General features: G+C 54.1%; 1 protein-coding gene and 1 pseudogene across 2 annotated transcripts in view; both read left to right on the forward strand.

The window, feature by feature from the left end:
- GALNT2 (polypeptide N-acetylgalactosaminyltransferase 2) overlaps positions 1-24,816 on the forward strand; it is a 178,144-nt gene continuing 153,328 nt past the window's right edge. The window contains exon 1 of one of the 2 annotated variants that reach the window (XM_057531557.1): positions 1-264. In XM_057531557.1, the coding sequence (XP_057387540.1) occupies positions 139-264 (126 nt within the window). In that variant the 5' untranslated portion in view covers positions 1-138. The remainder of the gene's footprint in view (positions 265-24,816) is intronic. The other variant, XM_057531558.1, reaches the window with a different exon arrangement.
- On the forward strand, positions 21,047-22,911 carry LOC130705076 (mitochondrial import inner membrane translocase subunit TIM14-like; annotated as a pseudogene).

A 24,816-nucleotide genomic window follows, 5' to 3' on the forward strand; every position in this document is an offset into this window, starting at 1 on the left:
TACCGCCCTCGCCGCCAGCCGCGCCGGAGGAGGAGCCGCCTCGCCCTTCCCCTTCCTCCGCTCCTCCCCGGCCCGCGCCCGCCGCGGCCCCAGGCAGACTCGCGAGCAGCGGCCGCGGCCGGCGGCCGAGTCGGGAGGATGCGGCGGCGCTCGCGGATGCTGCTCTGCTTCGCCTTCCTGTGGGTGCTGGGCATCGCCTACTACATGTACTCGGGGGGCGGCTCCGCGCTGGCCGCGGGCGCGGGCGGCGGCGCCGGCAGGAAGGTGAGTGGGGCGCCAGCCCGCGGCCCGGCCCCGGAACCCCCGGCGCCCACGCGCCCCGGCCGCGCCACCGAGCCCCCATCGCTCGGACGCGCCGCGGGGCACCGAGGGGGGTTCCTGGTCCCTCCTGCCCTTCTCCGCCCGGACCTCCGCTCCGGCCACCCGCCCCGGGCCTCCCGGCCGTGTCCCCGAGGCTGGGGGCGCCCCCGGCCCCTCTGCGCTCGCCTGGTTCGGGAGAGGGCGAGCCGGCGCAGCCCCCGGGACTGGGGCCGCCGACGCCTCTTGTCGCCCCCCGCCCCGGCTCTCTGTTTCACGTAATTTAAGTTGAGTTTCGTCCGGCCGCCGGGAGCCCGGTCCCCTGCGGTGGGACGTTTGGGGGTGGGGATGTTGGGAAGCACAAAAGCGGGTGGGGGAGAGGGCGAGAGGCGGCCGCCTTTGCGACGTGTCACGTACCTGGGGAGACAGGAGTCCAAGTTTCTTTTCAGCCCTTTGATACCAGCCGCTGCAATGCCTCCTCCCCCTTGTCGCCGCACCGCGGGGAGGGGGCAGTTCTGGGTCTCGGCCCGGTACCTCTGGGGACGGGGGCGCCGCCAGCCCCGCGCCCGACGGAACGGACCTCCCTGGCGATGCAGGCGGAGGGCCCCCGCGCCCCTGCGCCCCGGACGAGGCCGGCCACCCACCCACACCCCGCGACCGTCCCCTCCCGGCCCCCGCGCCCGACTCGGCCGGCCCTCCCGCGCGGCCCCCGGCGCCCGCCTGTCCCAGCCCCACGCCCCCGTTCCGCGGGGTGGTCCCTCTACTGTGTGTGTTCTCGGTGGGCTCCAGGGGCCGAGGGGGTGGGCCGTGGGTACCGCGTGAGCCGCTTTGGACGGCCGGGCGCCCTAGGGAGGAAATGGAGCGCCCAGGGCGCCGGGGCCCTGCGATCCCGCTGGGAGAGCGGGGCTCTGGGCTGTGCACTTGCCGCCAGCGGTGTTTGTGGGGTTTGGTGGCAGCCAGGCTTTGAAAGCGGCCTCCACACGGTGTAACCCTTCTGCTGTGACATTTGGTGTCACCGCAAACCCAGGAAATTCTGAGTTAATGGAGGTGGACCGTGGGTTGGGCAGGGAATGGTGTCCTGGAACAAGCAAGCCAGAGAAACTGGATGAAAAGGCTTTAGCCCTAAAGTCAGACCGTAAACATCAACGCTGAGGTTCAGCTGCTTCAGAGGTTTCCTTCTTTCCTTCCTCCTTTCATTCATTCTTAGCTGAAGGTGTTAGATTGATGGTAAATTTCGTAGGCTTGCTTTATCTAGAGGGGCAGAAATGAAAAGTCTTTCCACGTGCAGAATTGGCCTAGCTTATTTCTGAGCTGACATGTGCTCTTAGCCCTGTTTTTTTCCCTGTTTTAATCCAGGGAACTGTTGTTCACATGCATGAAGTCTCCGTTCATCCTTGAATGGTAAAGAGCAGTGCGCCCAGCGGAAGCAGTGCAGCCCTTTGAAAACCGTGGTCGTGTTAAACTGGAATTATTTCAAAAGCTTTGCTTCCCAATAAACTGTGCCTTCGCAGGTCCACGTAGCCTGGTGTGCTGGTGAGACCTGGCAGAGCTTCCTGCCTTTCATGTGAAAGAAAACTGAATACATAAGCCATGCTTAGTGTTGCCTTTCCTTGGTCTGCCGCTTTCATTAGCACATGTGATTGGAAACAGCAACAGGGTGGCATTAGCATCTGGAGAGGTTGGCTTCTCCCTGGTGAGCTTCAGCTGGTGGATGGTTCTTGAGGGGTCTTCCATTTGATCCTTAGTTAAAAAAAAGAAAAAATCCGAGAACTCCTTGTGGCCTGGTGGCAGTAGGAAGGTACAGAGACCTTGTAGAAAATAGTGTGCGAAATGAACAATTATACGTGGATGGGTGATTTGTCAGTTGGGGAAGAGGTGTGTACATGCAATAGCTTTTGAAACTGGAGGAGACTCGTTAACATAGTGTTGACCCTGGTATTAAAGTAACTGCCCTGAGACCGTGTCCGGAGGGGTCAGTAGAATCTGCTGTCCTGAATTTCCTAATCTAGAGTATAAAACTGCATAGTCTTTCTTCCTCCTGAGTTGTTTCCATGGATTCAGAGACCAGAAAGTCTCTTCAAATTTAGTTCATCCTCGTGATAAAAGGAAATATATAGATTTTCTAGCTTGTAAAGTATGGACATAAAAATGATAATGTAGCCTGCGTGTAAAGGCAGAATTTAAATACTAGCTGTAGTTTTTTAGGTGTAAGTGGACTTATATTTCTTCTCTCGTTTCATACCGTTCAAGTCAAGGCTCTAATTCCATATTTAGCCAATTTCTCTTCGCCCTGATGTTTTTCACAGGGTACCAGGCTTCAGTATTAGGCTTTGGGGGATTGTTTGTCTGATGGGAGCCTGACTATAGTTTCTGCTGCTTCAGCACCCAGCCGGGGCTTGTCACTGTGTGCCCGGCCTGTTAAATTACTCCTCTCAGGATGGTGATTCTCCATTTCGCGAAACCTAGAGAGCCCACTCACCTCACACTGAAGATTTAATAAACTCAACAGGGGCAGGTGCTGCCCTACTCAGGACTCAGCGCTGAAGTTCAGGGTGTGTGGTCAGTCATTTTATGCATAATATTGTTTGAAATTATATTTTATTTACATTGGTAGAGAGCCTTCCCTCCCCCATATTTCGCTCTTTCCCCCTAGATTGATGATTTGCACTTCAAGGATGCCTTTCCTATGAGCATCTTAAATGCTTTAAAATTTTAATCATGTTAAGTCTCCCCTGGGCCTTGGTATGTTGGCAGTGGATGGAGCTGCAGAGAGAGGAAGAGATTTCTGTCGAAATAAACCTGCCTCTGGGTGAAGTGTGGCTCTTTAGGTTGGAGAGGGAAGGGTTTTTCAGTATGTGAAGAATGGTCTCTCCTGAGAGAGAGTGTGTGACGCCCAGGACCCCTTGTCTGTGCTCCCACCGCACACCCTTGGGAGGCAGGGAGAGCATTCCCGAGGGGCACAGCCAGGGCCTGGTTACTCCCCCCCCCCGCCCCCATGCCCTTCCTCGATGAGTGGGTGCTGGAGGCCTTTGGGTAAGACCCGGAGGAGGCCTTCTGGGAGAGCGGGCTGGGCCTCTTCTTGGGGCGGTGGAGGGCCTCGCTTGGCTGGAGCGGGTACGCGTGGAGGATACAGTTGGAGGAGTTTGGGACTAAGTCATAGAGGACCTCGAATGCCAAGCTGACTTGCTGGTTCTTACTTCGACTGACCACAGGGAAGCACTCGTGTTTTTTGAGCTGGGCGGTGGACACTTAAGGGGAATGGTGTGAATCCATTTATCGACATTAAGACTAGCTTTCTGCTCCTTCCTGCTTAGTGACCTTTACTAATTTACCGAACCACTCTGACCCTCAGTTTCCTCATCTTTATAGTGGGGATACTTCTTGTAGCCAAAGACTATCTGCCATTAGGAGGTGTTGGCAAATAGTAGGCGCAGAATAGATGCTGTTTGGAGGGCTGGGGGGAAAGGAAGAAAGCCTAAATGTCTACTTGAAAATGTAGTGAACTACGACTTTTAACTGTCTTCTTCTTGGTCTCTGGAATTTTTTTTTTAATCCCTCAGCCATTCCTCCCAGATTGATTTGGTTGGTTCATTTGGGCTGGCAGCATGACCCCGACTGACATCAAGGACTGCCTTTTTGGGCAGTGGCCCGGACGTCTTGCCGGCTCTTTTGTCCCCAGCTGTGGTGTCAGAGCGAGGTTCCCGTCAGTGGACAGCCAGCGGGAAAGTGGGTGCAGGACACACCTTCCTTTGGTGGTGGTGTGAACCGTGGGAGTGTTGCTGGTCATGTCCGAGTGGGGCTCCCGCGGTGAGGAGGCCGGCCTGCTCCCCACCCCCTCCAGGCTCTGGGCGCCCACTCGCCCTCCGCCCACAGCCTTGCCCCTCCTGGCGGGAGGGGAGGTGGCTCTCATCACCCACGTGCTTTCGTGGGCATCAGCAGATCTGTGAATGTGTCTGCTGGGGGTGGCGGTTGGGAAGGAGGACCCAGGCCACACCCGGCCAGCTAGAGTCAGTTAAAAAAAAATTCCAGTTGAAAGGAGAGTTTGAAGTTGAGGTCGGGAGCGCAGCATTGGGGGGAAACCACTGTAGAGCCAGAGAAGCTGGCAAACGGCCCTCTATGAGAAACTATTCTCTAAAGAAAATAAAAGTTTCGCTCTTCTGGAGGGATGCCGTGCTGTCTCCGGGGCTCACACATGGTGGAAGCCGGCTGTGACTGATGGCGCAGGAATGATGGGCTCTTCCCCCAGCCCTCTGGTGAGAGTGAAGAAGAGCCTGCCGCCTCCCGCCCCCGGCACCGAGTGGGCCAGCTTGCCTGGGCTGCGGCAGACCTCGGGGTGGAGTCTGGGGCACCCAGGGGGCTGTTAGTGGTGTGGGGAGGCTTCAGGCCCCCTGTGCCTCTCCCCACCCTAACTCCTGGCAAGTGGCAGGTCCCCTGTTTGGATCAGAGGAAGAGGTATTTGAGAGAAGGCCAGAAAAACAATGGAGCGGGGAGATATATACATATGTAGTTTCATGTATATAGTTTCTTGTTCCTGCCATTCGTGTTTCTGAGATCTTTGGGGAGAGAGAACTCACTTTGGGAAGATGTGAGTTTCAAAGCGGGCAGTGCCCCGCTGCCTAACTTCCAGCAGATCCAGCGGCTGTTGGCTTAGTGGAAGGAGGGGCGTGGTGAGGCTGCCTGGGGCGGAGACCAGGCACACACAGGAGCTGACTGCCAAGGTTCTGGCCGAGATCCGGGAAGAGGCAAGGTGTTCCTGGGAGAAATCTGTGAAGTCTCCTAGCTGGCCCAGCAGAAATCATGGGGTGAGAAAACAGCCAAACCTGGCCAAGCCCACGCCCCCTTTCGGTTCTTCCACTTTTCTCCTCGTGGACCCTGTCCTGGAAGCTCTGCTTGCGTGGGTGATGCTGAGACATACAAGCCGGGCGGATGTCCCGGTGGAAACACACCCACAGGCACGCCGCACACATGCCATAGTGAGATCCTTCCGTACGGATGTTAAATAAACGCCACTCTCTGGGGACCCCCAGCCCCCAGCTGCCCTGCTCTTCTTCCCTTGGGACCCCCGCTCCATGGTCTCAGTCCCCGCTGCAGGGCCTCCTGGACCTGGCCTCCGTGCCTGTGCCACAGTGGTGCTTAGACACGCTGAGCATGGCTGCTGTAGAGATGCTGCTCGAATCAAAGCAGGTGTTGGCCTGGTCTCACTGCCGTGACCTGAAAGGTGGCCTCCCCCTTGAGGCCACCTTTGATTCTGTGTTGCCGCCGGGGACCCTCGTTCCAGTGCTGCGGTCTTGGGCCCTTGCCTCCACATTGCCCTACGGTGCGGTTTCTACGGGAGGACCTCCTGGCACTTCCACAGGCAGACCTCCCAGGTGGGATCTGGTACAGGCCGGGCCTGGCGAGGAGCCCTTCTCCATGGAGAGTTACGCTGAGCGCACTGGTGCAAGCCTCCCGGGGACACTCCTGCCCTCGCAGTAGAACTTGACCTTGCTTTCCTAATGCTGTGAGGACGCTCTGACCTTTGGCCATGTGCTTGAGCTTAAGGGTGAACTCCCAGTGAGGAGGTTCCCGTTTATCTGTCCCGTCGGGAGAGCCTCCCCCATAGGCTCAAGGAGCCAACAAGTCCCTCCCTGGGAGACACCGCCCCCCTGCGTCCCTTGCCCGAGACGGGCGGGTCTGGGCTCCTCCTCACATCTGCCTCCTGCGGGGCAGGCTGAGGCACTTGGCATTTCTGCATTTAGTCATGACCAGTATCGTAGGCCCGGGAAGCATGTGTCATTGTGCACGGATTGGATTTCTGAGCATGCTGGGACGAAGACGGCAGTGATTCATCGTGGCTGGATTTGAAAAAACCAAAAATGGTCACATTGAATCTCACTCCTGGCCTTACATTTAAACAGCTTTCCTCAGCTTTGGGGGTCCTGTGCCCCTTGCTCAGGCCCTTACGGGGGCTGCCTGGTCACCCGTGGCTCAGCCTGCCCTTGGGCTGCCCGCCCTGGCCTCCCAGGCCCCTCCTGCTGGCCACCTGGTCCTGCCTGCTGACTCTTTGGGAGGAGGAATGGCCTGGACGGCTGGGGATAGAGTCGCTGAATTCCCAGAGCCCAAATCATGACCAGCGTTTTGGCAGGGACGAGGGTGCTTGGGGGGGGGGGGCAGCGGTCACTCTAGCTCAGGGCCTCTCAGCCTCCACGCGGTTGACATTTTGAGCCGGGTGATGTTTGTTTTGGGGGCCGGAGGTGCTGCCCCGGGCGCTGTGGCCATTTAGCGGCTTCCACTGGATGCTAGGGGTACCACCCACCTCAGTGGCAGCCACCGGCATCGTCTGCAGGCATTGCCGGGTATCCCCAGCGGGCAGGGTCGCCCTCACTTAAGAAGCACTGCCATAGTCGACGTTAACTGATTTCTTTTTGTTTTTTGCTGTCTTCACGGAGCCGGATTGCCTCTCCGTGTGGTCTGGGGTGGACCCCTTGGAAAGGGTTTCAACTTAATAAACACGCTATTAGCCTCCACTATGTGCCAGGCATGGTCCTAATACTTTACAGATACTAGTTCATCGACTCCTCATCACGGTCCTTTCATTCCTCCCGTTTTACTGATGAAGGCTGAAGCACAGAAAGGTTCAGTCACTTTCCCAAGGTTGCAGAGCCTAGTGGGTGGCACACCCAGGGTGGTCTGGGCGGCCAGCGGGTGGGATGGGGCTCGCTCTGGCTTCCCAGGCTTCCCGTGCCCCTTCTGTGCGCCGGCAGTGCCCGCGTCCTGCTGATAGTGGCGGGACATTCCTGGAAGGCGTTCTGGAGCAGATGCGCCCGCAGTCGTCCTCTCATGGGAGGGTCCTTTCTCCATTTTTACCATTGCTCTGTGAAAGGTCTCACGTGTTCTTGTCCTCAGGTCTCTGCCTGTCCTGAAGTCCTCAGTCGCCCCCTGGCAGGAGCAGACATGCAAACAGGCTGGGGTCCCTTTCATTTGTTCTTGCAATGAGTATTATTGAGCACCTACTATGTGCCAGGCACTGCTTGGTGTTTGGGGTGCAGCAGTGAGTAGAACGGAGACAGAATCTTGGCCCCTGGGGAGCTTTCACCCTGGGCGCAGCTGGACTAAGCACCATAGGTAGTAAATGCTGTAGAGTGAGAAGGGGCTGAGTGTGGGCGGCGGGAGGGGTCAGGAACAGGGGAGGGGAAGGTTACAGTGAGTGCAGGGCCCATAGGCGCCATGGGGAGGTGCGGGTTGAGCAGGTTGGAGCCGAGACCCAGAGCACGTGAGTCCCCGGCTCACGTTGCCCGGGTGCAGCCCCCGGCTTCAGGGTGTCATCCAGCCCGTTGGATGCTCTCTATGTTCCTTGGTTTCCTTTGCTAAATCAACGAGCCCCTTTTCTTTCCGGGAGTCTATTGCCTCTGGTCTCCCAGTGGTGGAGTTTCCTCCATCCTGTGGCAACGTGGGGTCTTACATTCTTGTTCCGCATGGAGTCCTGGGCCAGGAGCTTTCTCATCCTGGTTAATAACGCTGAATGCACACCCCCGTTCTCTGGGTTAATGCGAAATGCACACCCCCAGGCCGCCCGCTCCCACCTGGGGCCCGGGACTGCTTTAGGTGCCGCAGGTTAATTTGCTGCTTGACTTTGTGGAATGTGCTCATGGAACAGTCTCATGGGGTGATTTCTGAGCTGATCTCTGCAGGGCCAGGCTGGGCTGGCTGAGCATCCGTACCCTGTTCACTCTCAGGCACACCGTTCAATCACGTGGCTCGTTTGTAGAGTGCTTTCCACACACATCACCATTTAATGAGAAGTCCCGCTGGTCCCCACTAGGATGGCGTCTCGGCGAGTTGCTGTGGTGATGGGACTTGTGGGTTTCTCATCTGCAGGAAACCGGAGGTCAGGGGCCTGCCCGGTCCCTGGGTTCTGGAGAGGTTGTTCTTGGCAATGGGGTTGTGGTGAAGCACTGCGATTTGTGATATTTGTGGGAAGTAAAATGGACGTGTGACTTCATTGCCCACAGCCCCTTTAGGGGGTGGGACGGTGGGAGATCACAGGTCCTCCTGGTTGTCAAGGGCGAACATCCAGCTGCTTTTCGTAGTAGCCACTGGCATTTGTGAGGGGCCGTCAGATGCCTTATTGGGGTGTGGTGTGTGCCGTGCCTCCAGCGTGTTTCTGGATAAGAAACCAGAACGTGGATGTGACTGCAGAGAAAAGGTCCTTTTAAAGGCCTCAGACTCGGGAGCCCTTCGAGGTTTCTTCATCTCCGCTTCAGGGGCCGGTCCAGAAAGGGAGCGCATCTCTTCCTGAAAGGGTGCTGCTCCAGGAGGGGGACACACTTCACACGAGTCACCCTGCGGGAGCTTAGGAGCTGATGCAAAGTAAAGGCCTGTGTTTTAGCGACGCCCGTAAGTTAACACTGACTCTCGTGTGGGGGGCTGTGTGTGACTGTCCTGGATGCTGAACTGCTTGGCCCGGCCTGGCAGCCATCCAAGTCATCGCCCTGGTCCTTCCTGCCTCAAGGGCTTCCCCAGTGACCGAGACCCTTAGCTCTTGCTCTGTGACCCTCAAGGCTTGTCCTCTTCCTCCTTTCCCTCCTCCCACTTCCCCCGCCCCAGTTCCTCTGTGCAGTAAGTGGTGCACCTGTTTTTCTTCCTGTCTCACTTTTGATGATCACTGATGTCCCCCTGTGTCTGGAATATACCCTTTTTCGTCAAATCTAAGATGCCATTATTTGTAAAGCCATCATTTTATGTACCACTAGCAAAGAAAAAACACCGTTGAACTGTGATGCGGTGGTTTCTTATCAATATTTTTACTTTCTACTTATTTAAAGAGCTCTTTTAGACTTAATTAGACATCGATTTTTCCATTTATCACTCTTGTGTATAGATAAAAAGGAAAATATGCGTGAAATACATCGGGTAGCGTGTTCCTTAAAATTTTCGAGTGTCTGCTTTTTGCCTCAGAGATGTTAGTGCCTGTTTTCCGGAGACAAAGTCTTCCTTCCCCTGTGCCACCAAGCTCTTCGGTGGACACAGCATTTCCTACGAGCCCTGGGTTCTGGGCTCTCACCATCGCTTGGCACTATATAGAGTTGGCCAACTTTTGACTCTTCTGGGAATCTTGCCTAGCTCCCCAATTCACCGTCCACTTCTGTCCCACTTGATTTGCTGTCTGAGGATTACTAGTGCTTGAGTGTTGCTTCTGGCATTTTCTTCCAAGGCACCGACATGCATCCCGCAGACTCTGCTGCTGGCGTGTTTTGTGTTTGAGCTAGTGCTGGTCATGACGGTACGTCGCGGCCCAGACCTGGCCACGGCATCAGAAGGTGTCGTGAGCTGCACTCCAATTGCATGTCAAACTGTGAAAAAAAAATGCATCTTAGAATTCATGAGTTAGGGTCTTTCTTTTTCTCGAGTGTCAGTTACTTCCCTCTGTGAGATCCCAGCTCCAGGCCCCCTGGCCTCGATAAAGGGAAATGGTAGCCTCATCAAAATGTGTACATTCGCATCTGTTCACTCCCAGTCCCCATGTAATCCGTGGAAACAGAAGGACCTCCTGGTTTTTATTTTTGAGAGATTAGCAGCTGACGAGTGTGAACCCGTTTCGAAAGGTTTTTAAGCATTTTCTAGCTGCAAGTTAGCCTGTTGAGTGCTGGGATCTGCAGAAGTGAACACGATGCTCTGTCACCCTTTACGGAGCTCACAATCACTGGCCAAACCGACTAGAGAAAGATCTAAAAAAATAATAATTAGGGGTAAGTTGACTAGAGACTGGATAATAGATGAAACTTAAGGCATTATTATTAATTTTATTTAGTGGCAGTAACGGCCTTATGCTTATGTTTTTGAAAATCCTTATCTTTTGTATTGGTTGGCCAAAAAGTTTGTTCAGGCTTTTCCGTAAGATGGTACGGAGAAACCCAAATGAACTTTTTGGCCAACCCAATAGATACAAACTGCAGTATTTATGGATGACGCAGTGACGCCGAGCCTGTGGGAGAATTATGAGGGAACAAGATTGGCTGAGTGTGTTGTTGAATGACTGATGGGCACCTGGGGTTCATCGTACCATTTTATTTTTGCCTACTTAGAAAATTTTATTTAAAAAGTTTAAAAATTTTATAGATGTATGTAGCTTAAATTAGCAAAGCAGCAAAAAGCTAGTATTTTTTTAAAAAGCAAATTTAAGGCTTTGTAATATGGTCAGTGAAAGGTTTCTGCTCCCAGTTTCCAGTGTGGGTGTGTCTGTGTGTATGTGTGTGTTTGTGTGTGTGTCTGTGTGTGGGTGGGTGTGTCTGTGTGTGTGTCTGTGTGTGTGTGTGTGTGTGGTGGGGCTGGAGACTTCCCCTACACAACCAGTCGGTGCTCAGACACCAGCTGAGTGTCCTGCAGTTCAAGCCAGTTCTGACACTATCCACCGGGAGATACATCAGGTCCCACAGGTTAAGGGCTCAGTCCTACAAGACTGCCCCCCCCCGCCCTCCCCCGCCCCTTCAGATGCCCTTCGCAAGTGCCGGTGGTCATCTGTACTTCTGACCAACAGGCTATCAATCAGAGGTTCCCATGAGCCCCTCCTTGGGTTCGATTGATTTGCTAGCGTGGCTCACAGAACTCAGGAAACCAGTTTATTTATTAGATTTCTGAATTGTTACAAAGGATATTCAGGGATACAAATTAACAGTCAGATGAAGAGACACACAGCAGCTTGAGGTACCTCCTGGTGCTTGGGGTCCAGCATGGTGGCACATGGACGTGTTCTGGTTCCCCAACCTGGAAGCTCTCTGAACCCGTCCTTTTGGGTTTTTACGGAGGCTTCACTCCATAGGCATGATTAATCAAGTCATAGGCCATTGGTGATTGAGTCAACCTCCAGCCCCTCTCCTCCCAGGAAATCAGGGGGTGGGACTGAAAGCTGCACCCCTCTGTGATTGGTTCCCCTGGCAACCAGCCCCCATCCGCAGGTGCTTCCAAAAGCCACCTCATTGACATAAGCCCAGTAGTGGTGGAAAGAGGCTTGTGAATAACAAGACACCCATGTCACCTTTGTGGCTCAGAGGACAAGAGACCAAGGAGAACAAAAGATGCTCCTGTGGTTCCTACTGTTCAGGAAATTCCAAGGGTTTTGGGAGCTGTGAGCCAGAATCAGGGACAAAGACCAAATATATATATGAGGAATATATTTTGATCATCTGAATGACCAAATATATATTTCTCATAAATCAAAATATCACAGTCAGTAAAAACGTGCACCAGCCTCTATATCTTCTGTAATTTAGGAATATCCAGCGATGATTCTTTTAAAAGGATACATCAGAGGTGGCCTAAGATCCTGAATTGTCACCTGTATCACCAGGAAAATACTCTTACATTTGATACCGTTTCTTCTCTAAGAATTACCTAAATTCTTTGGAAATTGCTACTTCTTGTGAACCTTTTGATGGTAGGGTAGCAATTTAGGTAGTTTGTGAGATTGCTTACTTTTGACCAGACTGCTTAGTGGCCCAGAGACCCTGTCGCACAGCAGCGTTTGGTGTGGGCGTTTTATTACGTTGCCGACCCCTTCTCGTGTGACAGGCATCCGGAGGGCAGAACACACACGCCTGAACATTCACACATCGCAGGCAGTTTGCCTGCTGTCTGTCATACGTGACCCATTCGAGCTGTGGATGATTTGGGAAGCCACAGTGGGAGACCTTTAATAAATATATCTTATTCCTTTGTGTTTCCCCAACAGTATATTAATGTGAAAGCCTCGTATTTTACGTTGTATTTGTAAATAAGAGGTTTTTGACAGATATACGGTGCTGCATATTTTCTGTAAGGTATAAATTCCTGGTGCTGCAAATTTGTACCGGCGCTGTCGCCGAGACACCTGAAGCACTTTGGAGCTGCTGCACTCACTCTGCAGTGTCCTGTGGATCCCGGAGGTTCTCAGCTTGCCCCACCGGTCATGTGGTAGCAGGGTTGGGGCTGGAATGTGTTTTTTTTAACATCTTTATTGGAGTATAATTGCTTTACAATGCTGTGTTAGTTTCTGCTTTATAACAAAGTGAGTTAACCCGGCTGGAATGTTAACGTTCCCCAAACTGCCGAAGATTCCGGCCCTGGAGAAAGTCGGCTGCGGCCGTCCTGGTCTCAGAACTGCAGTCCTGAGTCACCATCAGCTTACAAATGGCAGGTTTCTCTCTTGCTGATGCAGAGCTGCCACTTCAGCCTGGAAGGTGCTGATTACCTGGGCCGGTGATCACTCCTTAACCTTTATATTGCAAAGTGCTGATGGCAGGAGCCAGCCCCGAGCTGTTCTTGGGTGGTCTGAGCTGTGGGTCTGAGGCTGGGTGGCAGGAAAGGCCACCCAGATGGGCCGTCCAGGCCTCAGGGACGGGCCCGCGGAGGCAGATGAGGCCTCACGAGGACCTCCCTGTGCAGAGGGCAGCTGAGGCTTGTCCTCCGTGCATCCTTGGTGAGTTACAAGGCCCCAGGCCAGTCTGCATCAAGATGTGACTCTTTTGTTTTCAAAAGAAAAGGAATGTAGGTGAAGTATCCCATCCCTGGGGAGTGAATCCAACATGGCATGTACGTGTTTGTACTTAAGGTATAATTTTTAGCTTAAAGAGTTTTTCTCGGTCACCGCTGGAGAGGGTGTGGTGGCATCTTGTCCCAGAGGGATTTCCTGACTCCTGATGACCTAACGCTCCTCCCCGCTGCACCAGGGGTGTTTGAAAGTCAGGCTTTCCTGCTCCTGGGAGAGTTTGGCTGAGGTTTCTGCCGGGAGGGGGAGGCCGCCTGCGCGGTGAGTCCGATGCCCTAGGCCCCCCGGGTGCTGAGGGGCAGCTTGGCGCACCCGTGCAGGGAGTTCGGAGACCGTCCGGCCGGCTTCTGGCTCCGGCGCAGGGGTCTGCCGGGAAGAGCCCAGGGCGATGCTGCCGGGTGGGTTGGTGGCTCAGGCGATGAGGCCGGAGGGGCCCACAGGATGCGTCGCCCGGGGACCACCGCCTGGGTTTGAATTCTGGCTTCTCTAGTTGGCTCTGTAAACTCAGGCAGGTTACTCAAGCCCTCTGCGTCTCGGTTTCCTCATGTACCCATCTCCTCACATTTTTCAACGTGGAATAAATCAGAGCAGGGCCTGGTACCCATGGCATAAGTGTGGACGTGAAGTCTCCTGGCGTCAGGGCAGGAGGGGCTGGTGCCCCTGGCTGGCTGGGCCATCCTGTGGTTGGCATCACCAGCCCAGGGCATCTGTGCCCACTGAGCCAGCCCTCCTCGCCGTGTTTAAGCCAAGAGCCTCCTTTCCCAGGAAGCAGCTCCACCTCTGTGGACCTTGCCCGGGGCTTTTGCCCTGGGACGGGGGTGAGGCCAGGGGGCCTGCAGCCCTCGCCCCTCTAGTGAGGAAACCAAGCCCCAGAGAGGGTGGCTGAATGCCAAGTGGACCCCCGGTCTCTGGAGGGAGAGACAGGAAGCTGCAGGCCAGAGCCCTCTCAACGCCCCCCGCCCGCCCCCAGGACATTGTTTCCCGGTTTTTCCCCTTAGTCTCTTGTCTTTGAAAATTATTCCGGGATGTGGTTTTTCACTACGTGGCTGTGTAATTAATGTTTAAAAACTAATTGGCAATTGGTTTTTTTCTATATCTTGAGCTGTTATTATCTGAATGCAGCATGTTATTTGGAAGCTTTCCCACAAGGTTTTAATCAGTAAACGTTCTTTTAGTTTCATGAGTTCAGTTTCTGACTTGCTTTTGAAACCGTAGGTGAGTGACAAGTGGAAGACAAATTAATAATCGTGGCAACACCGCAAAGCACCCCTGTGAGGGTCGAGGACTAGTTCTGTCAGTGAAATCACTGTTCCTGTGATTTCTCTGATGGCTCTGATTAAGACAGCTTAGAACTAGATTGCAGGTTAATAGATACACTGTGTGATGATTTCAAGGAGAGAAATCCACGTGAAAACCTGGCGTTTGGTTATGATAATCCAAGGAGCCTGGCTACGACATCAGACCCGGATGCAAATGCCGCCGTTACTGCCTGTTACCCTTCGTGTCTTTGTCCGTGGGAAGGGGGTTGATGGAAATGCATGAGTTGGTGGAGACGGTGCCGGTGCAGTTAAATGAGGGCTCCTTTTATTTTCACTGGCGCGTGTACTCACTCTTCTTTCTCACAGATGCTTCTGGGGCGACGCTGGGCCCCTCTGACGGAGCAGGGGCCTGGCTGGGGGCACCCACCCAGGCGGAGGTTAACTTCACGGTGTGCATCTTTGACTAGGGTGTCAATCAGGGCAGAACGCTGAGGAAGGAAGCTCTCCCGCCCTCTGTGGTCTCCCTCCCGCTCTTGGGCCTGTGGAATCGCCGTGGACCTGGGAAGCTCCCTGTTTTTGTTGAAGTTGAAGCTGCGGTGCTGAGCGGGGCCAGAAATGTCACATTTGGGGCACGTTTAAGAGAGAGACTGTACTTGGCCAGAGTGCAGTGTACGCTCCCAGGGACACCGAGAGCAAAGCAGGCCTAACGGGTTAATGGGCGTGATGGAGCGAGCCGACGGGATGGTAGTTTCATGGGCGTCTGGCTTCAAGTCCTGCCTTTGCAGTTCGCAGGTGTTCCGGAGGGCAGTCTCCTCCCGGGGCCTCAGAGCCGCCCCCCCATGGGATCCCCATGCTCCATGCCCCTCCCCCTTAGTGCTGAGCCGGGGGACAGTCTGGCTCTGGTACCTTCCGTATTTTCATGGTTACTTATTTATTCCAGGAAGGGAGTGTTGGAGCTGTGAGGAGAGTACTAGTTTCAGAGGTCTGCACACGTAGAAACAGTGGACAAAGCCTAGAAACCTAGCCGTTGCCCCAGCTGACAGTCAGGGGGCTATATGCCCAGACCGTGCACTTTTTTTTTGTAAGTTTTTTTTTTTTTTTTGGCTGCGTTGGGTCTTCGTTGCTGTGCGCGGGATTTCTCTAGTTGTGGCGAGCGGGGTCTACCCTTCGTTGCGGTGTGCAGGCTTCTCATTGCAGTGGCTTCTCTTGTTGTGGAACACGGGCTCTAGGCGTGTGGGCTTCCGTAGTTGTGGCACATGGGCTCAGTAGTTGTGGCTCGCGGGCTCTAGAGCACAGGCTCAGTAGTTGTGGCGCACAGGCTCTAGGTGTGCGGGCGTCAGTAGTTGTGGCACGTGGGCTCAGTAGTTGTGGCGCACCGGCTTAGTTGCTCCGTGGCATGTGGGATCCTCCTGGACCAGGGATCGAACCCGTGTCCCCTGCACTGGCCAGCGTATTCTTAACCACTGCGCCACCAGGGACGTCCCCAGACCTTGCACTTTAAGTGCTAATTAGGGACCCGGGATGTTGTAGCCGTGGGTGGGCCTGAGCTCTGCTCCACCAGCCCTCGGATGTTGGGCCAGGTGCGCATGGGTGGGGGTCTGCATCTCCGGGATCCTGCTGGTCCAGCAGAGAGCAGGGCTCGCAGCCCCCCACCGTTCTGGGTCCCTCACCAGGCGCCGCTGTTGACCCCCAGGACTCCGCAGCCTGCTGAGCACCTGCATCCGCTAGACTGTGAGCGTCCTGAGGGCCGGCACCTGGTCAGCTCCTCCCCTTTCAGCTCTCCTTCCCCACGGAGATTCAGCAGCAGCCGTGATGCACCTGCCCCAGGAGGTCACGGGGAGTGAGGCAGATGAGGGCCTGGGAACGTGCGTTCTGGGAGGGGTAAGGGTTGGGGGCCACCAAGGCAGCACTGGGTAGCTCTACGTGGAGCTCCAGGGGAGCTCACAGACTCATCACAAAGGACCGAGAAGGGCACCTTTGGGGGAGAGCTCATGACTAGAAGGATCCCGCCGTGAGGATGTGGTGGAAGACTGTCCAGGCATGGAGCGTGTCACGTGCAAACGTCCTGGGGCCAGAACGAACCTGGTGTGCTTGGACAGTCTAAAGCACAAAGGTCAGCTCATAGAAGCGTGGTGGGCAAGGGCCACACAGGGTCAGAGGGTGCTCAGGGCGTGGTGTGCATTGAGGAATTTATTTGTGCACGTCACCACATTCCCTGGGTGTGGCCTGGCACCCGGCACATCGTTGGTGCTCTGGTTGGTGTTCCGTACTATCGTGAGCGAGATGAGGCTCAGGCTGGTGGGGTCGTGGTGGTGAGAAGGGCCGCGAGCCTGGGCTCAGCAGAGGGTCTTCTGCACGGTTATGAGACGTCCTGGCCCTGCTGTCCCTCTCCCCTGGGCTTTGCTCCTGCCGGCTGACGCAGCCTGGGGTTAGAGAGCCATTGTGCCGCTTTCACACCGAGCCTCCCGTCCGTGACAGCCGTGGTCTGGCAGAAGTGCTCAGCGTAGGGAGTCGCCGTCATTTCTGGGTGCGGATCTGGCTTCTCTGCACTTGCAGTGAGATCGTGGACCCGAAGTCAAGGACAGCGTCCACCTTTCCCTCCAGAGGCGCTGCGTTGATGCTGCAGCTGCGTGGACCTGGCTCTACTTGTAGGTTAAGCTTTTAAATCATCGCCCCTTAATCGGTGTTGGTGCCACTTCACCTTGTCTGAGGACGGGGGGCTGTGCAGGGACTCGGGGGACGGGAGAGAGGTCGCGGGTGATAGGATTTAAACTGTGTTTAAGCAGCCTTGTCCCTTCCGGCTGTGTTTAGAAAAGAGTTTTCCATTGTTAACCCTCCTTCCACCGATTCATCATCGCAAAACGCTTCTACGTTTAGACGGTCATCTCTGGACAGACACCTGGTTACAGTGGGTTCTGAGCAGCCTGGCCTGCCTGCGTGGGGACAGACCGCTAGACTGGGGGTTAAGCATCTGATGTTCTTGTATTCATTACATTCCTGAGTGTCTGCAGCGAACCCTGGCTTGTTATTTTAACGCTCTGTGCCTCGGATGAGCACGTGTAAAACTGTGGATATGCTACTGGCTGGTGGTGTAGGGGGTTGGAGCTGCAGGGACATTGGACAGACAGGATGGAGGTGGATTTATGTTTGTGAAACGTTGGGGCACCTCTAGGCGACACTTGGAACCCGTGGGCCCGGGAACCCAGTCTGTCCGCACTTCGGGCAGCGCCCCGAAAGTCATTTGCGGAAGGCAGCGGGCCCTTCGGTAGCATCTGTTGGAACACTGCAAGCGACCTGTGAAGGGTTTGAAACCAGCCTCCCAAGCTGAGCGAGGAACGCGGGTGCCGCCAGACATGTGCCAAGGGACCCGCGAGAATTGTCACCTTCGTGGACTGTAGAGAACCAGTGATAGGATTTATCCCGGGGCTTGGCGTTCTGAGGATGCGAGAGGAGGAACTGAGAAAATTGTGCCCTCGGTTATTTGGAGAGGGAGGCACAGAGTCCTGTGAGCCGATGGCATCTGGCGTCATTGGAGCGAGAATTTAGCGAGGGGATGATGGCGGTTAGTGATGCAGCAGCGTCTCTGCCCGGCGCTCGCAAGTGGTTGGCTCGGCCTTTAAGAACTAGCAGGGGGCTTCCCTGGTGGCGCAGTGGTTGAGAATCTGCCTGCCAATGCAGGGGACACGGGTTCAAGCCCTGGTCTGGGAAGATCCCACATGCCGTGGAGCAACTAGGCCCGTGAGCCACAACTACTGAGCCTGCGCGTCTGGAGCCTGTGCTCCGCAACAAGAGAGGCCGCGATAGTGAGAGGCCCGTGCACCGCGATGAAGAGTGGCCCCCACTTGCCGCAACTGGAGAAAGCCCTCGCACAGAAGCGAGGACCCAACACAGCCATAAATAAATAAATAAGTAAATAAAAATTAAACTCACAGCCCAGTCGCCAAAAAAAAAAAAAAAAAAAAAGAACTAGCAGGGCTCCTCCCTAGTTATTCTCCCGGTCCTTGGGCATGTGGGGTTGGAGAAATGCATAGCTCCAGGGGAGAGAGACAGGAGGGCAGCATAGGAGGGGAGGACTTCCTACAGCAAGACGACTCACCCTTTGGACATCAGGCTTTCTCTCTCTTACACTTTTGGTGGGGGGGGGCGGGTTTCTTTATCGGCTGAGGAGGAAAAGAGCTGTAAAATGAGCGGGTTTCTTTGTGTGCTCAGGGGATTTATTTTCCTTTTCACGCCTTGTTCCTCCTCCTTCGTTTCACCCACATACAGCACAGAACTTTTGCAGCGACAAGGATTCAGTTGTAGCCTGGCTCTCTGGGCGGGATCTCTTGGAGCGGGTCATAACTTGTCATTAACAGCGGCTGCTCAGGGCACAGCCCTGTCTTCCCAGCTGTGGTGCCTGCGGGACACTGAGTGCGCCCTGGGGGAGGGGGCAGAGGGCGCCTGGTCCCCTGGATCCAGTCTCAGCCCTGTTTCCTGCTGTGTCCTCGCACAGGTGCCCTTCCAAGGCCCTGTCACCCCGTCTGCGAGGTGGAGACAGGAACAGGGCCTACTTCACAGGGCTGTTGCCAGGATTAGGTGAGGTGTTGCCTCTTGACCCTTTGCCCATCGGTAGAAAGTGTTCCGTACATTGTGTGTGTGCAGGGGGGCGGGGGGTGTGTGCGCACGTGTGTGTGTGCTCACACCTTAACTCAGCTGCTGGAAAGTCATTTTATGTCTGCAACTAGAGACACGTACACGTGTGCACACCGATGCAGACATGTGCATGCCTCTTTCCTTCTTCCTGGCCAAAAAAGGCGTACACGGCACATTTCGTTAGAAATGCAGAGTTGTTTTGTGGAGGTCAGCACGTTTTCTTCCATCCCAGGGAGCCACGTGTTTCACCTGGGAAGGTTCCCGGCAGAGGTGCAGGTGGGGGGGCCCTGCTGGGTCCTGGCTTCCACGCTCTTCTTTCACGTGCCGGACACACAGCCCCTTCGAACCCAGCACACATGGCCCCGGAGAGCAGGGACCCGCCTGTTAGGGCATGCTTAGGCTTCATATTTTAAGAGCTGTCTCATCTGACGACCAGCCCTAATTACTGAATTTCACAAATGAAAAATCTGCAGGGTGGAGGACTTTGCCTGTTGATTGCACTCACGTTGCTGCATTAGAATGAAATCTCAAGGACTGCAGTAGCTTCAGACCGGCTGCTGTCACCTTCTCTCTTCTCGCCCTCGTCCTTCTCCCCTAGGTCTTTGTCGGTTTTCCTTGCAGCTTGTGTCTTTCATCCTTTTACCCCGCGTCCCCTGCCCAGCCTGGGTGCTGCACCCCACTCCCCCCAATTCAAACTGTAGACCAGTGGTTTTCAATCTGGCCACATGTTAGGAACACCTAGGGAGATTTTAAAAATACAGATGCCTAGAACCTACCCCAGACCAGTTAAATCAGAACGTCGGCTCTTGAGCTGAAGAACCTAGTGGCAAGACGGGAATAAAGACACAGACCTACTAGAGAATGGACTTGAGGATATGGGGAGGTGGAAGGGTAAGCTGTGACAAAGTGAGAGAGTGGCATGGACATATATACACTACCAAACGTAAAATAGATAGCTAGTGGGAAGCAGCCGCATAGCACAGGGAGATCAGCTCGGTGCTTTGTGACTACCTAGAGGGGTGGGATAGGGAGGGTGGGAAGGAGGAAGATGCAAGAGGGAAGAGATATGGGAACATATGTATATGTATAACTGATCCACTTTGTTATAAAGCAGAAACTAACACACCATTGTAAAGCAATTCTACTCCAATAAAGATGTTAAAAAACAAAAACAAAAAAACCACAAAACTCATGGAGTCCAGAGACTTCCCTGGTGATCCAGTGGTTAAGACTCCGCCCTTCCACTACAAGGGGCATGGATTCGATCCCTGTTTGGGGAACTAAGATCCCACATGCCACTCGGCCAGAGGGGGGAAAAAGAAAACTTGTGGAGTCCTCACATATATATTTGGTCTATTTTGTAGGCTTTGAGCTTGAGTTCGGTCTTTCTTTTGGAAAACTTGGGTGCTTGCTTTTATATTCAGGGAAGAATATTGATGGGCATACAATGAAGTGCCCGTTGGATTACTGAGTGGTGCTCTTGTCATAAGCAGTTATTCAGGAAGCTCTGAGAAGCTTACTGTTTACAATAAAAGTAACGAACAACAGATACGAAAATGACAGTTTGGAACTTAAAGAAACTACAGCTTCCTTACTGGACTGAATGAATATCAGGAGTGGCTTGAGGTGTTCGGTAGTCGAGCAATCTTGGATTTTATTTTCCTATCTTATTTTAATCTGGGGTTGCTTTCTTTTCGTTGTTGTCTGCAGGAAGAGGTATGACCCCATGTGTGAGGGTCAGTGGCCACGTGGATGTAATAATTCTCAAGGAAAACTCTGGATCAAGTACCAGCGGATTGGAAGGAAGCATTGGGAACTTTTTCACGATTAGAGGACGCTGATCGTCAGTGTCCTACAAGCCACTCAGGGGAAATGAACAAAGCCATCCCTTCCAGTCTGACCTGGAATCGGTGGGTGACGCTCAGCGCCCCGCACAGCACCCCGTCTGCTCCCCCCATAGCCCTGCACGTGCCCCCTTGAGTGAAAGTAGAGGCTGTCCAGCAGGGTCCTTTGCCCAGTAGCCGAGACCCTCGCTCGGCAAGGATCAGGTAGTGAGGGCTGGATGTGAGGGGGGCATGTGGAGCACCCGTGCTTCCGAGGTTTCTGACGTCCCTGGACTTGGGCTTATTCCTCTGTTGGAGGATAATAAACTGCACAGAATTTACAAATGTCGAAGTAGGTTTTCCAGGGGGAAATTGGAGTTCTGTGTCTGTTTTCTTTACTTCTCTACCATTGTGTGTGTGTAACACGTTTGTAGAAACAGTCGAGGCTTACGTGATTATTTTCTTCAAAAGACTTCTCTTTACCCACTGGTCAGTTTTCCAGTGGGTAAAGAGAGGCCAGCGAGCTGTTTCAGACAGAGCTTAGGGAGAGAATCACCCTGGGTCTCTGGGTTTCATAGGTTTGGAAACTAGATGGTATTAGTTCACCTAGAAGGTTATCAATCAAAGCCCGGGGTTTCCATGAACCTGTATTGTAAACTGTTGGTAAATAAGGACGCTGGGTCATGAATTGCTGATGGGAGCAGAGCCTGGGGGAGAGAGGGTTCCGGGGTGCGTGTGCTCAGGAAACCAGTGCCGCTGGGCCAGCAGCTGTTCTCCTAGGCATGTTTCCCCTCCCTCTGTGGAAGCTGGATCGGCCTTCATTCTGGGGATGTTTCCGTGCATAGAATCAATACCCTCTCCCTAGGGTGCTGATGGAGATTCATTTTTCAAAAACCCAGTGCGTAGCTTGTTAAACTGTTGTCTCAGCTCCAAATCCTTCTAGACTGTGCTCTGTGCCGCCGCCGGAGTTAGTACTGCACGGCACGTTTGTGCCCTCGCGGGACGGGCGGTAGGCAGGGAAGGGGCTCGGTCCCTCCTCTCCGCTCGCGCTCCGGAGCAGCCCCCAGGGACACGCCTCCCCCTGAGCTGCCACGGAGAGCCCGCTGTGCCCTCCTCCCGGCACAGACAGAAACAGCCTGGTCGCCATCCTAGAGACCCCAGCACCAGCTGAGCAGACCCCCTTCTCGGGGCGGCCTCAGCCCCTTCCTCTGAGTTTGTAAGGCTCACTGATCCCCCTTCTTCCCTTGGTTCCCTGCAGCCCAGGGGCAGCGGCTGCTTCCTGCACTTGCTGCCTGCCTGACACCTTGGAGTTTTCTTTGTGCCCTTTCAGTTACCTAGTTAACAGCTTGATACCGAGTTAACGATTGACGGTGAAGCCTCTGTTTAAAAGCTTGTCCGTTGTCTGAATTCTAGAAATCGGATCCTGGCGGACGCATCTGGCATTCTTCTTAACATTCTTCAGTAAGCAGTCAGCAGAACTATTTCCCAAATGTATTATAGTGAGATTACAGCCTACCTTAACATTCCTTGGGTGTTTTGCTTCTTCCGTGAGATTAGAGTGAGCCGTTTCCTGGAAAGATGGCCACAGATGGCTCGCGTCATTCATTCTGTTGGTTCTCTTTGGCTTTATTTTTGGAGGGTGACGTTGTACCACCTTATCTCCCACTTCTGTGTCCATTATGGAACAGCTCTGAAATTTCCTTCCACTTCTAGATGACGGCTGTTGTGTACTTAAGCTACGTATACTTCTAAAAAGATTTGAGGCACTTTATGGGAAAAAAGCATATTATGTGTAAGCACAGAGTCATTAGAGCAAGAGTTCAAAGATCTAGGGCCGGCTTTGTGGCAGAGGCGTAGGGTTGGTGGGCGGGCTGGGATGAGCCACGCTCCAGGTGGCGCCCAGGAGCCCAGCGGGAACCGCGGCCAGTGCAGCGGTAGCAATTGGGCTGATCGTCGCTGCTGCAGGAGTTGTAGGCCGTTACGCTTTGCAAGCCATGAAGCATATGGAGTCTCAAGTAAAACAAGATTTTCAGAGTCTACCGAAATCTGCCTTCAGTGGTGGCTATTGCAGAGGTGGGTTTGAACCCAAAATGACAAAGCAGGAAGCAGCATTAATACCAGGTGTAAGCCCTACTGCTAATAAAGGAAAAATAAGAGATGCTCATCGATGAGTTGGGCTTTTAAATCACCCAGACAAGGGAGGATCTCCTTATATAGCAGCCAAAATCAGTGACGCTGAAGATTTACTGGAAGGTCAAGCTAAAAAGTGGAGTAAATGTATGATGAATTTTGAGTTCTTATTCATTTATGTATATGAGTACCAGCTTTTTACAATAAAATAAAGCTACAAATTTAAAAAATGATTTAGCACAAGCTAAATCAAAGCCTTGGTATAAATTTGTTTATATTTGAGGATTGTAAACTGGATTACAGAATATTTATAGGTTAATACTCAATAATTATGGATAAATGCATACCAAAAAAAAGAAAAACTCTAGGGCCATATAATGGGGGAGAGGGGTAGGGCGGGGAGAAAAAGGAGAAGAAGAAAAGAAGAGGATGGAGAAGAAATGGTGAAGGGGCACCGGTACTGAGTGTCTCCCTGGGCAGGTCCTGGGGGTGTTCCCGTCTGTGTTGAGTCTGGTGCTCAGTGTAACCCTCGGGGTAGGATTGTGGTCCCCGGTGACGGAGCAGAAGCCCAAGCAAGCCCCAGAGAGCCAGCCGAGCAGGGCTGTGTACACGTGCTTCTCAGCAGGCCTGCACCCAGGAGACCAGGGCAGGTTCTTCAGTGGAACGCAAACCTGTATCTTGGTAGCCGAAGCACACAGGAACCGTGGTGGGTTGCATAGCTTTCATTTTCTAATAAAATGAAGCATTTCTTGTGAACAATAAACATGTTCTTAGCCCTCACACTTGATAAGAATCTCGTAGACTTTAAGATCAGTGAACATCCTAATGGCATTGGGGAAAAAAATACCAAACACCAGATGCAGAGATGCGGACGTGGCCATTTATTTAAATCAGTACCTGGAGCTGAGGCGGGAGCGTCGGGTCATTGTCGTGTGAAGGCAGGTCTGTGGAGAGGAGACGGTGCCTCTGTCAGTGGCCAGACCCGCAGCTCTGACCTGGTCAAGGGCAACGTGGGCTGCGTCCCTCAGCCTCCATGTCACTTCACTCCTCACAGGCAGCAGAGCGTGTTGCTAAGAGGGCAGGCTTTTGAGGAGTGGGTTTGAATCCGCCCTGCACCATTTATTGGCCATGTGAGGTGCTTCATCTCTCTAACCTTAGCTTCTCCACTTATTAAATGGGGGCGATCATAGCGTTACAGTTCTTTGGATCGAGATACATGTGCTTTTCCCAAAACATCTGGAGAGCTTATGTTGAAAGGAATATATCTGGTAGAACTAAAAACTATCAGAAGAGACATAAACAGCCAGAGCCCGACAATTTGGGGAGGGGCGATAAGGACGGGGCGGGCGGAGGCTGACCCTGAGTGTGGTTAGGTGTCTGGTACGTGTTATTCCTGCTTTTCAGACGGGAAACAGGCTGAGACATGCAGAACCTAACCCTGCATCCGGTGCACTTGCAGCCCCCTTCGTGGTGGCGAGTGTTAAATAAAGAGATGCAGGTACGGCTCTCGGGCTGGAGCCCCTCGCGGAGTCCGTGGTCCCTGGGTTTTCATGGTGACCTACGCTGGCCCCTCTGCTCAAGCTGCTCTGGCTGCTGAATCGCCCCTGTGCCTCTGCTTCCAGGGGTTGGGTAGAGGCTGGCTCTTCCCCAGGCCCCCAGCCGGCGGGGAGCTGCTGCAGGAGGTGGCCCCCGGGTCTGTGGCTGCCCTTCCTGCCCTGGATGGGCTTACCGTGTGACCCCTGCAGCGGCGAATAAAAGGCAGCGCTCACTGCAAGCAGGGCCAGTGCCCGCGTGCTCTTTAAAGCTGTGTGTGTGCGCGTGTGCGTGTGTGCGCGCGTGAGCGCATTTAGTCCTTATGAGACCTTGCGAGGTGGTGCTGTCATCCCCAGGTTGTGGATGAAGTACCTGCCGGCTGGAGAGGGGTTGATGGGCCGCCTTGGCGCTCGCGTGGACGTGGTGGGGTTGGCGCCCACCCCTGCCGGCCCCGGACCGACCCGCTCCACTGTGCTCTGCCCGGCGCCCACTCAGACCAGCCGCCCGCCGGGGAGAGCGTTGCGGGGGAAGTGGCCTGCGGGACACGGCCACCCCGGTGCCCGTGGCGGCAGAGGCCGTCCGGCCCTGTCCCAGCAGCCCCCTCTCCCCCCCCCGGCCTGTGCGCTCTGCCCGCCGCTTC

The sequence above is a fragment of the Balaenoptera acutorostrata genome, chromosome 16, assembly GCF_949987535.1.
Source record: "Balaenoptera acutorostrata chromosome 16, mBalAcu1.1, whole genome shotgun sequence".
NCBI classification, from domain to species: Eukaryota; Metazoa; Chordata; class Mammalia; order Artiodactyla; family Balaenopteridae; genus Balaenoptera; species Balaenoptera acutorostrata.